Source organism: Phacochoerus africanus, chromosome 5, assembly GCF_016906955.1.
Source record: "Phacochoerus africanus isolate WHEZ1 chromosome 5, ROS_Pafr_v1, whole genome shotgun sequence".
NCBI lineage: Eukaryota > Metazoa > Chordata > Mammalia > Artiodactyla > Suidae > Phacochoerus > Phacochoerus africanus.
Genome location: NC_062548.1, coordinates 94,830,859 through 94,846,641, shown reverse-complemented (window position 1 = coordinate 94,846,641; position 15,783 = coordinate 94,830,859). Strand labels below are relative to the sequence as shown.

The window sequence follows — 15,783 nt, the reverse complement described above, 5'->3', positions numbered from 1 at the left end:
CCCCCTAAAGGTAGCATTCTACCTGGGGGAAACCAGTGGTGGGAGATCTAAACAGTGTGTGTTGAGGAGGGGAATGGGCAGAACCTCATGTAGCCTGGCTGGGAATGCTAATGATCAATCTCTAGGAAATCTAGGAATGCCAGCTGCGCTGTCCTGTGCAGGACAGTTATGGGAAGGTGGCCTAAACATTCCCAATGCCTGGCATATCCAGGTGAGCCTTACAAGTCCCCCTTCCTTATAAACACTTGCACTTTAAGGAACACACTGGTTATTACTGTGCACGGTTGTGAGAATTAAATGAGATCATCTAAGTAACTTATTTATAATAGTGCATGGGATGTGATAAGCCCTCATTATTATTACCATTTAATTGTGCTATCATTACTGTTTAGGTAAGATGTTTAACCTTCCTAAGCCTTACCTTAGTTTCATGATCTGTAATGTGAGGCTAAGTACAGCTATCTCGCCAGTTGGTCACAAAAATTAAGGAGATAATATATGTAAATCCTTTATTTAATACTTTGTAAAGGCAGATGATGATGAAGATGATGTGATATACTTTGCCTAAGGACACACAGAGAACAAATGGTAGAGATGACATTTCACCCAAGTCTGTCTGACCCCCAAAGTCTGACCCTTAATTATAATGCTATATTGCTTCTCCTATGATCCTTAACAAAAACCACAATAATTAATTGCAAAGGCCAAGGAAGGGTCACTTTTAAGAGCAGACATGGAAAAACCACATTAATATGGTATTAACAAGAAAGCCAGATTGACCTAATGCAATTCTGCAGTGGCACTGGAAATATCCTCTAATGTATGAAAATGATGGGCCAGCAGCAGCACAGTGGCATTAAAAAGGAGTTTAGGGTTAGTAGATGCAAACTATTACATTTAGAATGGATCAGCAATCAGGTCCTACTGAAAAGCAGAGGGAACTATATTCAGTCTCTTGGGATAGACCATGATGGATGATAATATAAGAAAGGGGTGTATATATACTGAGTCACTTTGCTATATAGCAGAGATTGGCAACATTGCAAATCAATGCTACTTTAATAAAAAAAATTAAATTTTAAAAATGTGCTTTCCTACAAGAGTAAAGATAGTAGAGTTGGCTTTGAAGCTCCTCTACAGTAGCAGGGGTGACTTTGCATTACACCCACCCAATTTTCCACCCTACTTCAATTTTGACCCACGGCTCAAGACGAATTGTTCAGGATCAAGGGTAGAAACTTGTTTTCCTCTGAGTCATGATGAAAGAGGGCTGGAGCAGCATTATTACTAAACCCTAACTAAATGAAACCACTGCCTGAAAATAACAGTGCTACTTATTTTTGAGATTTCTGATGAACAACTGTAACATTACCCAGATGTCAGCCGTGGCCTCTCTGTCCTTTACAGATCTAGATGAGATGGGTTTGATTCCAGAGAGGATGGAAATCTAGTTTTTCCTTCCCACTGTGTTCCTGTTAACTCCAATTGACTCTGACTTCTGCTTTTGGCTTCTGTATCCCAGGCACTGTCTCTGACTCCAGATGTACACACTTGCTGTCTCCACCCACAAAATAATTTGGCTGACCCAAGTGATTATGATTTTAGTCATCTGTACACTTGGATGCCATGCAATGCCCAGTTTCCCACCATCTAGATGACTACAGCCTCTAGCCCAAGGCCCTGCTCCAGAGCAAGGCAAATCCATCCCCCTTATTTTTGTGGAGCAGCTTAAAGATGACTTTTTGGATGCTTGATGGCTCCACTTAGCCCCCAAGTAGATGGTTCAAATATTTATCCAAACAAATCAAGAACAGTCACATTTCTCCTCTGTGACCCTGCCTCCTATGCCCTTACTCTGGTCACAGGTAGGGCACATATTGCAACCAAATCTACCCGCTCGAGAATTGGGCACTAAGGCTCCTAAACTCAAGTGACTCTTTCCTAGGTATTTGAATTGGTCAGGGGTGGAAGGCCAGGTCTGAGGAGGCCAAGTTTGCCAGTGCTGGTGAAAGCAGAGAAAACATTTGGAGCAGAGAGGGAAGAGAATGAGGGCTCACCTGGAACCCAAGAGAAGGCAGTTCGTAGCCCAGGTAGAGAATGGAGATGCTGGCTCATGGCTGACAGCTTTTCTGAACATGGCCTCCAGACATCCGGCTGGACAATTTCTGTTTCTTGGGTTCCCTGAGTGCTATACTTTGCCCCACTTCCCCCTTTTTCATTTAAGTTAGTCTAAATGGGCTTATGCTTCTTGTATCCCAAAGACCTTTGTCTTTTTCTTCATTTAGAAAAAAAAGAGGGAGGTCTGAGGGCCATGAAAACTCTCAAGACTGAGGACCTTCCTGAGTGAAATAGGCTAAGCCATGCTTGCCTTCCCAGATGGTGCTGCCAAAGGGAGCTCTTGGGCCAGAAGCTCAGCCTCTAAGACAGTTTGCTGCACTCCTGGACCTCCCTGAAGAGGGATAAGCACTGAAGTCCTGATGCTGAGGAGGCTGAGGTCTTGTGAACAGTCACCTGGCCCTTAAGAAACCTGCTCTGAGCATCTGCAGGTACTTGCTTCTCCGCAACATAAATGGTCTCACCTCTGAGAGTTCATCTTGTCTAATCGCCATCCCGCTGGGACATGGAAAACTCGCACCTGGTCCAAAAGGCATGGGAGCACTAGATGTGGACTTCCAGGAGCCTGTACTTTGCTGTGGGAGGGAAGGGGAGCTCTTTCTCCTGCAGTAGGATCTCCCTGCAGATACTCCAGGCACATGAACCAAGCTCTGTGGCTGTCAGAGCTTAGCCAGTCTCTGTGGGTGAGCAGCAACCAGCATTGGGGCTTTTAGCACCTACATTACATCACCTTCCCCAAACCAACAGCCCCAAACCAAAACCAAGGACTGTGGTCCTTAAAGTTGCATCAGAAATAAAAAGCTGATGGGTGACCCACATGCTCTCCATCACCATCTTGAGCCCGTAGTGGGCGGCCATACAACTGGCTTCTCCAGTGAGTCCACAGAAGGCCTCACTTTTCGTTTCAGCTCCAGGCTGTCACTTGCAGTCAACTGTGAATTGGTGAATCTGAACAATGAAACCTATTTTCCCTGGTCGATTGTGAAAAGTGTTACACTGGGAATAAAGATCACATCTATAACTGATTGCCTGGCTGTGTTGGTCAGTCTTTCCCAGGCACACTGCTCTCACCTATAAAAGGAAAAGTCAGACCAGAGTATCCCCAACATCACATCAAGCTCTAAATTCCTCTGATCCTAGCAGTGGGAAGAGAAATCCAAATATTAGAGTTGGTGGGAGTTGAAAAAAAAAAAAACTAAGCATAGTAAAACTATGCCCAATGCAGAAAAGATTCTAACTCAAGCACAATGAGTGAAGGAATGAAAGAAAAAGAAAACAGAGTTGCTGGTAGGGATAAAGAACCTAAACTCTGCTGCAGTCATGGAAGCTGATCCAAGGGTTATAAGGAAACAGAGGGAAGAAGTGAGTCTTCCAAGCCAAGCATTAGAGAGCAGGTCCAAGGTCAATGGGCCTGGGAAGGAACGGACAAGTCTCACTGGGGTGGATGGATGGGGTGGGGGGCGGGGTGGGGAATGGGATTATAACAAACTGACAAAGACATTATAGTACAGAGAATAGATTGAGACTGATTTCTGCAAAGCCTGGGAATTCAATGGAAACATCAGGAGAGAAACAAAAATTTCGTATCTCTAATTGTCTCAATTCTTGTGTGGGAAATGGAGTAACAAAAATGTCAAGTCTTACGTTTCTGTACTCAGAGCCTGATTGCCTCTGTTCTATACTCTGACGATTGCCTCCTGAGTGGTCTCTTTCCTCAACCTGTCCTCTGCACCGAAGCCAGAGGAATGATTCTCAAGGGCACTGTGAACTCCAATCTCCGGTAAAACAGCCCTTGATTCCCACCTCTTCACCTTCTCTCATGACACTTAGGGCCCTTCTGAATAAGCAATCACCTTGCTCCCCTCTGAGAAGCTACAGAGAGCCTTCTGGCCCACAGCCTCCTTCCCAGGGATCATCTTTCAAGTTCACGTGCAATGTCTTGCAAATCTATCTCTGTGTTCACAGCGCCTGATGAAGTGAGCCTGACCCCAAACAGCAGGGCAAATGCCCAGGAAGCTGTGTTCTAGGCAGTTCTACTCACCATAAGAGGTCATGTCTTTGGAGAAATTTAAAAGTGAGACGAAAAGAGTAGACAGAAGTGGAAATGTGCACAGGAATAAAAGCAACAAGGAGAAGCCACGAGGCAGAAGCCAAGAAGAGGAGAGACCAGAAAGCAGAAGGGGAGGAGAGAAAAGTCAACTAAGTGGGAAAAGACACAACAGAGAGAGGGTCAGTGGTGCAGCCCTGAATTACTGAGCAGTGGGCACTTGAATCCAAGGGGACATGTGCGAGGGTTGCTCCTGATATCCCATATGACTATGTGAAGAAAGTTCTTATCCTCTCTGTGGCCTCACTGTTCAGCAGCTGAAAGGATGTCTTGTCTCTCTTACTTCCTAATGGATCCTTAAAATAATCTCCCATTAACTAAAGTAATGTGAGTAAATCTCTTTCCCTTCTAAACTAAAAAAGGAAAGAAAAGAAAGAAAAAAACGTCTAATAAAGATAGCCTAACCAAAAGGACAGACAACACATTCAAGGCCAACTCCTGCTTTGAGGCCAAGCTCAAAAATCACTCTTGTCTGAAAGCTCCTTATTTGAGTAAATTAATTACCTGGGCAACGCAATCGAATTATCAGATGTCACCTGGTTGAACACCCAAATCTTGGGTGTGTTGAAGCACAATCAGGGCCTTGAAATAGAACCTGGATCACTGATGTGGTGCAGCAACGATCTGTCAGAAGCACCAAAGAGCAGCAAAGGGGGGCCGGGTATGCGATCTATTCAACATTGGAGAGGGTTGGTAGCTGAGACTGGTGGGAGATCAAGATGAGCAGAGCAAGAAAACTATTCGTCCTCAAACCTGCTTAGACACTGAATCTATTTGAAAGGAAAGCCCTGGTCGGGTGGTTTCTGATTACAGGGATTTTTAGTGGCCAGGGAGCTGGATCAGGTGTTTGCCTACAAGGTGACATTTAAGGAGGGATACAAGGAAGGTTAATGGGCAGATACCAGTCATGGTGGTAAGAAGGGACGAGACAAGACAGGAGGAGAGGGGGAGAGCTCGCCCAAAACCTGTGGGGGAAAGGAATCTGGGGTGTGTGAGAGAGAACAAAGGGCAAAGCGCTGCCTTCCCTGACCTAGATGAGGCCTATAAATATATGTCACTTTTATGTAGTTTTGTTAAGTGGCCACTTGAGGGCACTGTATCCTATGCACCTGGGAATTCTTAACTTCTCCCCTGTGAATTAAATTTTCTTCAAGTATGCTGAAGGTCAAGCTTAAGTAGTGCCTTAAAGAGGGGGACCAATGGAAGATGGGGCCAAAGATGATCCTTTCTCCCTATCTTTGTTCTTGAACTGGATCAATGAGTGAGGAAGAATGACCTCAATTTCAAGTCCCGAGGTAACTGCAAGGGTTAAATAACATAACTTTTAAATCTATTTAGTGTTTCATAGGGAATCAACACGTATGAGCTCCTTCTCATACACATACACAAACGCATGAATCTGCCAAGCACAGGAACACAAGAAGGTATATCAGGAGGAATTCCACAAATCCTTTCTCTCCCTAAAGGGGGAAGGACATGGAAGTGCCACAAGGAATGTAAGCGAAGATGTACTGCCAGGTAATTCCCGCAAAGGACAAACTGAAGCTGCTCTCTGCCTGCTGCAGCTTATGCATAATAGCCAGAGGGGATGGAACACAAACAGCTGGGAAAAAGAGATGAAAGCAAAACTGTATCCGCAGGGAGAGAAACCACCCCCGAGAACGTGGCAGTGGTATGAAAGACAATTTAAACAAGGTCATCTGCGTGGAAGTCCTCTTCCCGGAGAGGAAGATCCTTAGGCTCTTGCCCATTTCTGCTGGGGAGTGGGATTAGCGGTCCATAGCTTGCACATTTCTACACTTAAACTCCGTCTACACAACGAAACAGAGCCACAAAGTCACGCGTCATTCTAAAGGCTAACTATGGAGTTTTAGGTGGGGGAAGACAAAGTAGGCATCCCAGCGTCTAGGGCAGCTGTTGAGGCTTTTTACCCGCTTCCCGCCTGCCACACGGCAGGTTTTGCGGCCTTATGCTGCCCTCTAGTGTCTTTTTGAGGTATGGTAACATGAGGAATAAAAATAGGCTCCCCGAAGTAACCGACCTCATTTTGGCGCAGGACTGAGCAAACCAAACCAAAGTAAAATTCCAACATAAAAGTACAAGGAAGATTTGTACTAAAATTCAAAAGAGAGTTAAATTTGGCCTCTACATAGACATTGCACAGACATCTGGCCTTCCCTGCACACCTTCCAATCTCAAATAAACACTGCCCCTGCCTCAGTTTGTCTGAAGAGGGTACAGAAACGTGCAGGTCAGGAACCCCACCAAGCGACTTTGCCAAAGTGAAGTAGGTGGACCTCACTCTGAGAGGAACTAAAGATTGTGGCAGTAACTCTACGCAAAGTGTAGAATAAGTCTAATAATTTTCTGTTAATTCTGTAAGGACAAAAATACATAAAATAAAACCAAAATAGGTCACCATTGTTCCCGAATTTAGAGTGACTGAATCCTACAGGACTAGCATGCAAAGGACTTACAGCGCTGCTAAATTCAGAGTGAAGGGTTCCCGAAGATGCTCCCGCGTTTCATTAAGCCCCATCTCATTCCAGCGGCCGTCCATGTGGGAAGGAGAAACAACGCCCAGCTTCGCTCAGTCCTTCAGCTAACCCTTAACCATTCCTTCCCGTAATACTCTACCTGGTGACGCCGGATTCTTCTCAATGCCCTGATGTGGCTCCAAGGAATCCTGTACTCTGTCCTATACCTGTTCCCTCAATGTCAGTCTTCTTCTCGGGACAGAAAGCTTTTCATTACAGCCACCCTCTTCACAGCTATACACTCCACTCTGAGCACAAAGCTCAGAGCTCTCAGTAAATACGCCTCACCTGACCAGGACCCACCCCTATCCCCAGCCACACCCACTGAAAGGCTGGGAGATGTCCACCTGTGACCACGCTCTTTCTTCAAGCTCTCTCTAGTTGGGGACACACATGGCAAGGGAACCTCATGGGGTTATTGTCAGCTCTAGATCACACGTCCAACTGGAAAGTCCACAGCTTGAGATTTTGATTTTTAAGTTCTAATTTTATACTTTGGGGGGGGGGGGGCTGGCAGAGGGGGGAGGATGGATCCTTAACCTGCTGCACCACAAGAGAGTTCCTTAAGCTCTAAATTTAGAAACTTGCTCTTGCTCTTTGACCTGGTCTGGTAAGTCTTTAAACAGGAAGGAACTTCCTAAGGTAAAGGCAGAATAGTCATGAGTGTAGAGTCTCTTTATTCACCTGGAAAATTCACCTCAAATTTAAATTGTGTTTTTTGTTTTCTTTTTTAAACACAAATGCACTTAGTTAACATGTCATACTTAGTATCTTAATATTATATAAAATGCTATTTTTGATTTATAGTTTGTTTTCATCATGGATAAAGCCTTTCTTATATTGAGAATCATGAAACACTCAATGTTTCAATACAGATCAGCTCTGAAGGTTTCTCAGGTTTGTAAAGGTTCTCTCCACCACTGGAAAGAATCCTTTACCATGTCCTTCACTTAACCTCACTTTGATTTTTTAATGAACAATAATCAAATATTTACTTCTCAGGAGACAGTGCCCTAATTGTCCAATGAGATATCCCCACTGCCTTGTGCTGCTTCTCTGTTCCCTCAGTAAGTCGGTCTGTTGCATGTCACAAACTTCAACCAACCACCAACTGTTTCTTTTCCAGCCATGCTGGTCTCCACCTTGAGTTCATGGTTTCTAGTGACGTGCATTGATGCCTCTTGCGCTCTCTCCCCACTTTGTTCTAGCTTTGGGGGCTGGCATGAAGAGGACCCCACTTTGCTCTAGCTTTGGGGGCTGGCATGGCCATGGCACTGCAATGTCACGTTCTCTCCCTTTCCTTAGCATTTACCACCAAAACGGGGGCACTCACAAAACAGGAATGGAAAATGCACTCCATTCACTTCAGTCAGGGAGAAGAAAGAGGTTTAGCCTGTTAGACAACATTTCCTTTGAATTTCATTTTACTTTTTGAGCTAAACTATCAGATTTGCGGTCACAAGCAGGCTCGCTTTGAAGTTAACAAGAGGCCCACTCTGAGAGAAGGGAGACAGCCCTTACCACACATTTTAAGTGTTGGACAAATATAGTACTGGGTTTATAAATATATCCTGCAATTACAGAAAGTGAAACACTTTTCCTTTCTTCTATCACCTTCCTTAGAAAGAACATTTTTCTCTAGAAAGAATTCTGTTGGATTTTTCTCTTTCCAGTTCCCTAACTCCCCTATGTAAGTCCCTTTTAAATCAAAGGGAAAGATCCCCTCAATATAAAGAAACAGCTCTTGCCAAGTAAAAATGTGACCATGAAGATCCCTGCAGGGTTTTAGAATGCATGGGAACAGAGCAGAAGGAGCAGAGGAGGGGCCCTGTGTCACAACTGGGGTTACATTTGGCTGAAGCCGTTGTGTTAAACCTGGGCAAGCCATTCAAAGCTCAGAATCCCCACATTCGTAATAAAAAGCTAATACAATCTTGCTCAATGCCTGCTGTCATGTTAAATAATATGCGATATGTAGATATGCTCTTAGTGAATCAAAGGCCCGTTCAGATAGAAACTTGTGCTATTTTCTCTTACTACTGACATATTGTCCAAGCATTTTGTCTTGCTCATTTGAAAATCAAGTATCAATAAGGAAGGAAAAAGTCTGTCACGACTTTCTTAGCAGCTGGCGAAAGAACATATCTGCTGGGTGTCTGTGGAGGCTGGGAAGGATTTACCCACATTTGGAGCCATGCTATAAGCCAGCCTCAGACCCCTGTTGGTCAGAGGCTCTGTAAGTATCTAGGAAACCTCACCAAGAAAAGAAAACCAATAAGCTTTAGAAGAAACTCACTAGGTATCTGGTTACCTTGACTCCAAATTGGGACTAAATTTGAAAACTGTTGGGACTAAAGAAACTTGCAAATGCCTACTGTTCTTTATTACTATCAAGACTAAGGATACGTTTTTCTCATTCTTTAAATTTTAATCATGCATGCATTCTTAGGTGTTGCATTTCTCGAGCTGCTATTAAAAATACATATGTGTCTGCCACATTAAAGGGGGAACAGAGGCTTGTGTGTTGTATTATTAATTATACGCTGGAGATGAAATTCTGGTCTTTGTAGAGGGTACACACACACACCCCCCAAAGCAAAGGATGAGCCACGTGATCATGGACCACGTGGGTTCCACCTGTTGCTCTGATTCTGGGCACTTACTCTTGAGGTCCAAGTTTCTGGCTCCCGCAGTAATTTGCGTTGTGATTTTTGTGTCAATCTTTACAGTGTGGAGGTTGCTGGTGTCCCTTGATATCATCACATTGTGCCACTGATTGTCATTGAGAGGTTTATTTGAGCTCCCTTTGATGAGGTTAGCACCATTTCCCAAATCAAACACGTAATGTAAGTACCTGGGAAGACAAGGAAGATGGGAAAGTGCCATCACTTTGTGAATTTGTGATAGAGTCAAACTATGTAATACAACCAAAGATCTCTTTTTCAGGTGGCAGCATCCTTGCGAAAAGTCAGCAAGGTGAGTGGTGTACAAGCTCAACTAACAAAAGGGTAGGAAACACTACTGTTTCACAAGAAGAATTATTCATTGTCTTCAGTACAGGCAGTATTGAAAAATATTTTTTAAACAGTGGTTTACATACTACTTCATGGCTTTGGAGGACAAATATCTGTCACTACTCATTCCCTATTTCTACCACTCTGTCTTTTGCCCTCTACACCTAAACTGGCAATTCTCTGCTTCTTAGACCCACTTCCCCCATCACAGTTTTATTTTTCCTTTTATGGCCATACCTGCAGGATATGGAAATTCCCTGGCTAGGGGTCAAATAGGAGCTGCAGCTGCTGGCCTATGTACACCACAGCTTGCAGCAATGCTGGATTCTTAACTCACTAAGCGAGGCCAGGGATCAAAGCCCAACTTCGTGGATACTGTTTTGGGTTCCTAACCCAAGGGGCAACAAAGGGAACCATGCTTTCCTCCACCTTGACTGCCTGTTTCTATGTGGTAGATGTGCACTCATCCCTCATGACACAGCTCAGGCAGCCACTCCCTGACTCATAGGTTTTTGTAATTTCCCTAAAGACTCTCCTGAACCTTTGCACAAAGTCATCTTAGGAAACATCCTAGTGCTTTTCTGCTAAATGTATGTGTTCACCTATATCTCCTCTGATTGAATGCATCTATATGGGTCTGGGTTGGTGGAATCTGAAATGTGCACAAAAGCGGCAAGGAAGAGATGATAGATAGATAGACAGATAGATAGATAGATGTAAATTAGTGTGTGGCACATTATCTGGTCGATTGTGAATGTGCAATGATATCCACCAATTGAATGAATAAATACCTAAATCAATGAAAAGATATCAAATTTTCATCACAGCTTCAAGGAAATGTCATATGCTCTTTTCCTTTCTAAATTCTTCAAGAAACTGACATAGACTCGAGCTTTGGTTAAATGAGATTTTTGTGGAATTGAAGTAGTCTGATTGCATGGATTAGCCACTTAGCACAAATTAGCCTACAAATGTGGAGAAATTCTTTTGTAGAATTACTGGGTGCCTGATAAGGAAATCCACACTTGAAGAGTAAGATTTATGGAATGCCTACAATCAATTAGAATTTGACATTATTTGTACCTTATATATGGAAAGGTAAATATAAAAAACAGTGCTGAATCCCTATTAACTTTATAAGATACCAAAGAAGTGACTGAAACAAATGCATTCTTCGCAAACCATCCCTCCAGCCCACCACTTTCTTTTTAATGCATAATTTGGGAAATTGAGGTTCATTTTCCCAGAGCCTTATTTCTTTGTCATTGACCAGACCTATACTCACCCTTTAACTAATTCAACCACAATAAAGTCATTTCCATCCCCACTGTTATATAGAATTAGTCCATCTAGGGATGTTGTCTTGAACTGGAAAAAAAGATGCATAGAAGTGTAGGCTTGTAGTGTAGCTAAGGCAACATAGCTTGATTTGGTCTTGAAGGTGACAGGGTCTGCTATGATGTTCCTGAAGCCAAACCTGGCATTGAGCTCACAATAATCTATGTCACCGTTTTTACACAAGTCAATGTATGCCATCCCATTAAATGTCAGGCTCTGCAGGTGTCCAATGAAGTTGGAGGGAACTGAAGACAGGTACCGCCGTTCCGTGATGATACCAGTCTCTATGTTATGAAACTCCAGCCTTGTGTGATCTCCTGCCATTTGACCTAAAAGGGAAGATAATGTATTATTATTTTCTGCATCAGAAGGGCACTTTCAGCTGTAGATGTCTATAACAATATCATGTTTTAAAATGCAAGTATCTACACACCTTCTTGACAGTCAGTTATGTGGAATAAAAGCACAGAAATGACCTTACAGAGGAAGACTGAACTAAATAATAACAATTTCTTAGGTCAAGTTCTAATCTCTGTCTAAATTTTAGTCTTAACAAAAATGATCCTCATGGAGTACAGTTGTGGATTTTTTGTTTTATTTTGTTTTTTTTTGTTTTTTATCCTTTTAGGACCACACCTGTGGCATATGCAGGTTCCCAGGCTAAGGGTCTAATCAGAGCTGTTGCTGCCTGTCTACACCAGAGCCACAGCAATGCCAGATCCGAGCCACGTCTGCGACCTACACCACAGCTAACGGCAACGCCGCATCCTTAACCCACTGAGCAAGGCCAGGGATCGAACCCGCAACCTCATGATTCCTAGTTGGATTCGTTTCTGCTGCACCACGACGGGAACTCCCAGTTGTGGAATTTTTTAAAGGTAGAAGAAAGAATAAAGGAAGGAAAAAATGAAAGAAGAACGAAGGGAGAAAAAAAGGGTAGGAGAGAGGAATGAAGAGAAAGGAAAAGGAAAGAAGGAGGGAAAAAATAGAAATTACGAAGGGACAAAGGACTAGGGGCAATGATTATTCTAAATCATCCTAGTAGAAAGTGATGTATCCCAGCTTCATGGTAAAGTGACCGTTGTCTTCACAAAGAATTTTCTTTGAGAAAAACAAGAATGGTATATTTTCCTAGACCAATAAAAATCATGAAGAGCTGCTGACTATTCTTCCAATAATGAACCATGAAAATGTGTTTGAAGTTAACTATGTACTTCTCACCTTTCTTTTTCTGTACTGAATAATTCCCAGTCTTTCCTATAACTAGTCTCCCAACCACAATGGAATTTCTGGTGATCTCTTCTGGACCTCTACCATTTTCCTTGCACTTAGGTACTTGATTCCTAAACTGAACACATCGATTCAAGGTATGTCCAATTTTGAGAATACCAGTAAAATTAGCCCACATGACAACAAGATGTAATCTATAAACACCCTAGTGTGAAGAAGCTTGGTTGCTGATTTATTTAGTCACTCACTCTTCAACTCAATCCCATCCCTCTTCCTCCTGCCATCTTGCTCTGCCAACACCACTAAAAGTCAACCTAGTCCCGTGTTTACCTCCAGAGGGATCACTGTATATACCTGCAAGGTTGAAGTCAGATGAACAAAGATGTGAACTTGTTTTCTAAAGCACCACATAAAGTATTCCTGTCATTGCTAGTGATTTGTTCCCAGCATCTTGTTCTTATCTAATTAAACTGTCATTCATTTTCTTTGGAAACTCAAAAAGGTCATTTAAATTGCAATCGAGTTCTTCCAGGTGCTAGCTTCACTGCTCAATCTGGCGTAATTGGAAAATTTATCGAGCTTACCCTATCCCATCATCTATGATATTAATGAAAATATTAGTTAGAGCCAATCCCAGTATCAGCCCCTGAGAAAATGCACTGACCCTTCTTCCTGGGTGTAATGAAGATTGAATACTCCCCTACATGGGCCTCCTTCAACCAGTTTGACAGATTTCCATTTCTTTAATCAAGATGATAAAATTCTAGGTGGCATTTTAAAGGAAATGCCTGTAAGTAAATAAGATACTTTTTTGTTGTGCAAGAAAAATTGCCTGCACACTATTGATTATAATGATAACAAACTCCTTGGTGTAAAAACCTCTCCCCTGAGCTATACTTAACTCTACTAAATTCCACACCTCTTTACTAGTCTACTATCCCGTCAACAGCAATCCTTGTCATCCAGTGACACGTTTTATTCTCTTTTCAGATATTAGTTTGTTCTGATTCCTTCTCTGCAAAAGTGTTTTTTTGTTTTTGTTTTTCTTCCTTGTTTTAGGGCTGCACCCATGGCATTTGTAAGTTCCCAGGCTAGGGGTCAAATCTGACAAGCTGATTCTGCCACCTACACCACAGCTCACTGCAACACCAGAACCTTAACCTACTAAGCGAGGCCAGGGATTGAACCCACATCCTCACGAATACTAGTCAGGTTTGTTACTGCTGAGTCACAATGGGAACTCCTGTTTTTTTTTTTTTTTTTTTTTAATACAAAAAAAATACCACTGTAAATAGCTGTCTCTCCTCCCTCCTCCCTACAAGGTCCCTTTCTTGTCTATCCCATGCAAAAACGCTATTAAACCCTCAGCAATTCTGGTATCCCCCGTGACATCATTTTTTCCCCTTCTTCAGTTCTTTCATTCAATGAATTCAATACTACTCCATGTGGAATCATCTCTTTGGTAGCAAATAAAATTTGCCTCTGATAATTTTCAAATATAAATCTCTAGAGACACCAGTAATACTGGGATGGAAATGCTATAAAATCAGGTCATGATGATCATTGCACAACTATAAATTAATAAAATTCACTGAGTAACTAAAAAAAATGAATGAAGAATACACAAAGTTGAAAAAAATAACTAGAGATTTTATATCTCCTTAAGTTGATTATTTCTTCTTTTTCATTGTACTGAGGTCTGGATTTTGGTGAACCTACTCTGATCCTGAAACTGTCATGTTTCTCCTTAAAAGCTCCATTAATGAACCTACTGATAATAAAGGAATTACCCATAAAACATATTTCTAATTCTTGAAATTAAATATTGCTCTGCATCAAGTTCTTGGCAGTTCTGAAAAAAGGAAGCACATTTGGTTCAGCAGAACTGAGAAATTCAGTGATAAAAATAACATGTAATGCCTGTTTTCTTTTCTCAAGGGAACAGAATATGGATGCCAAGCATAAATGATAAAAAAAAAAAAAAGTAGTAAAACAGTATTGGAGCAAGCATGGCTCAATTAGAATAAAAATCATTATGACCCATGTTCCAGAGCCTATTCTTTCTTTAATAAGCATATATAAATCACATTGACAGTAATGGCAGATATACTGGCTCATGGGGGAGAATTAGCACCCAAAAGCCATTATCCACTGACTAAGAAAACATTAACTGCTGCCTCTTAAAAATTCTTTTTTCCCCTGTATTTATTCCAATGTTTAATCCTCTGTCAGTTATGTAGCCACCACTACTACTGTATATATATAATGATTATGGAAAAATAAAGGACATTGAAGGGGAAATGTTTTTAAGGCCCTACTCATTTAAAAATGCAGTATCTTTTCCAGAGTGGAAAGCAGAATTTGGAATTAGCAAAATGCCTCTTATCAAAGTGTCTGGGTATATCCAGTTTGATGGTCATCTCCAACAGGAAATCTCAATATCTAAATCAAATCTTTTTACAAAACAGATAATAGGATCTGCTATTTCATGTTGGGCCTTGCTCTGAGATGGGTTAAATTTTTGCTGTGAACAAAATGACGCCCCCTCCCCAGCCTTAGATCCATTTTTTAATTCCCTCAAAGTTACTGAGAGTTACTGAGTGTGTGGTATAAAATATGTATGAGTCAGGTGCTGTATTAGGCAATAAAGGAATAATGTTGAGAGGAACAGACTTGGCTTTTGTTTTGACAATATTTGCAGTCTACTGGGGGAAGGCGGACAAAACCAGTTTTGATGAACTGAGTTTGATGAACAAGGTGTTGTGTTGGTAAGTACAGACCAGGGGCCATGCCTGAGCTGATCTTTAAGTTAAATTTGAAAGACTGACAAAAGAAAAAGCAATGCTAAGAACTGGAGAATAGGAATGGGGAGGTGGGTTTCAAGAAGGAAAAGCAGATAAGCGGAGGCTCTCAGGGGAGTAAGAGCTAGAAAGTGTGGCTGGAGAGTCATAATCAAGTGAGGCTAGTGCTCAGAGATGGGCAAAATGGCCAGGGATCAGATACCAGTGCCTCCTGGTTAGATTAAGAGATGTTGAGGGGTTTTAAGCAGACATAAGCCATGTGTGTGTGTGTATATGTGTGTGTGTGTGTATTTAACCGATGTGGATGTAACATTGGAGACAATCTGAGTACAGTGTTTATAGAAGAAATGGGAAAGACGGACAACATAAGCTAATTTTGCCGATATCATACACAGGATTTACTAATAATGCACAGAATGTTGGAGAAGAGGAGAGTAATGATGATGCCCACCTTCAGGTTTGAGTACCTGGAAGTACAGTGAGTAGCGCTCAATGGAGGGCACACACACATTAGCATATACACACATATAAAACACACAATTCCAGATTCTTTAGACTAAGTGATATGTTGAAACCCAAGGACTCCCCGCCTGGGGATCCATAAAGAGTGTAGAATCCTTTCTCATTTGAGTCCCGGGGAC

General features: G+C 42.1%; 1 protein-coding gene across 1 annotated transcript in view; it reads right to left on the bottom strand.

The window, feature by feature from the left end:
• NRXN1 (neurexin 1) overlaps window positions 1-15,783 on the bottom strand; it is a 1,110,288-nt gene that overhangs the window by 551,645 nt on the left and 542,860 nt on the right. The window contains exons 11-12 of the mRNA XM_047782102.1: window positions 11,059-11,440; window positions 9,423-9,613 (exon numbers count right to left, since the gene is read on the bottom strand). Of these exons, the coding sequence (XP_047638058.1) occupies window positions 9,423-9,613; window positions 11,059-11,440 (573 nt within the window). The remainder of the gene's footprint in view (window positions 1-9,422; window positions 9,614-11,058; window positions 11,441-15,783) is intronic.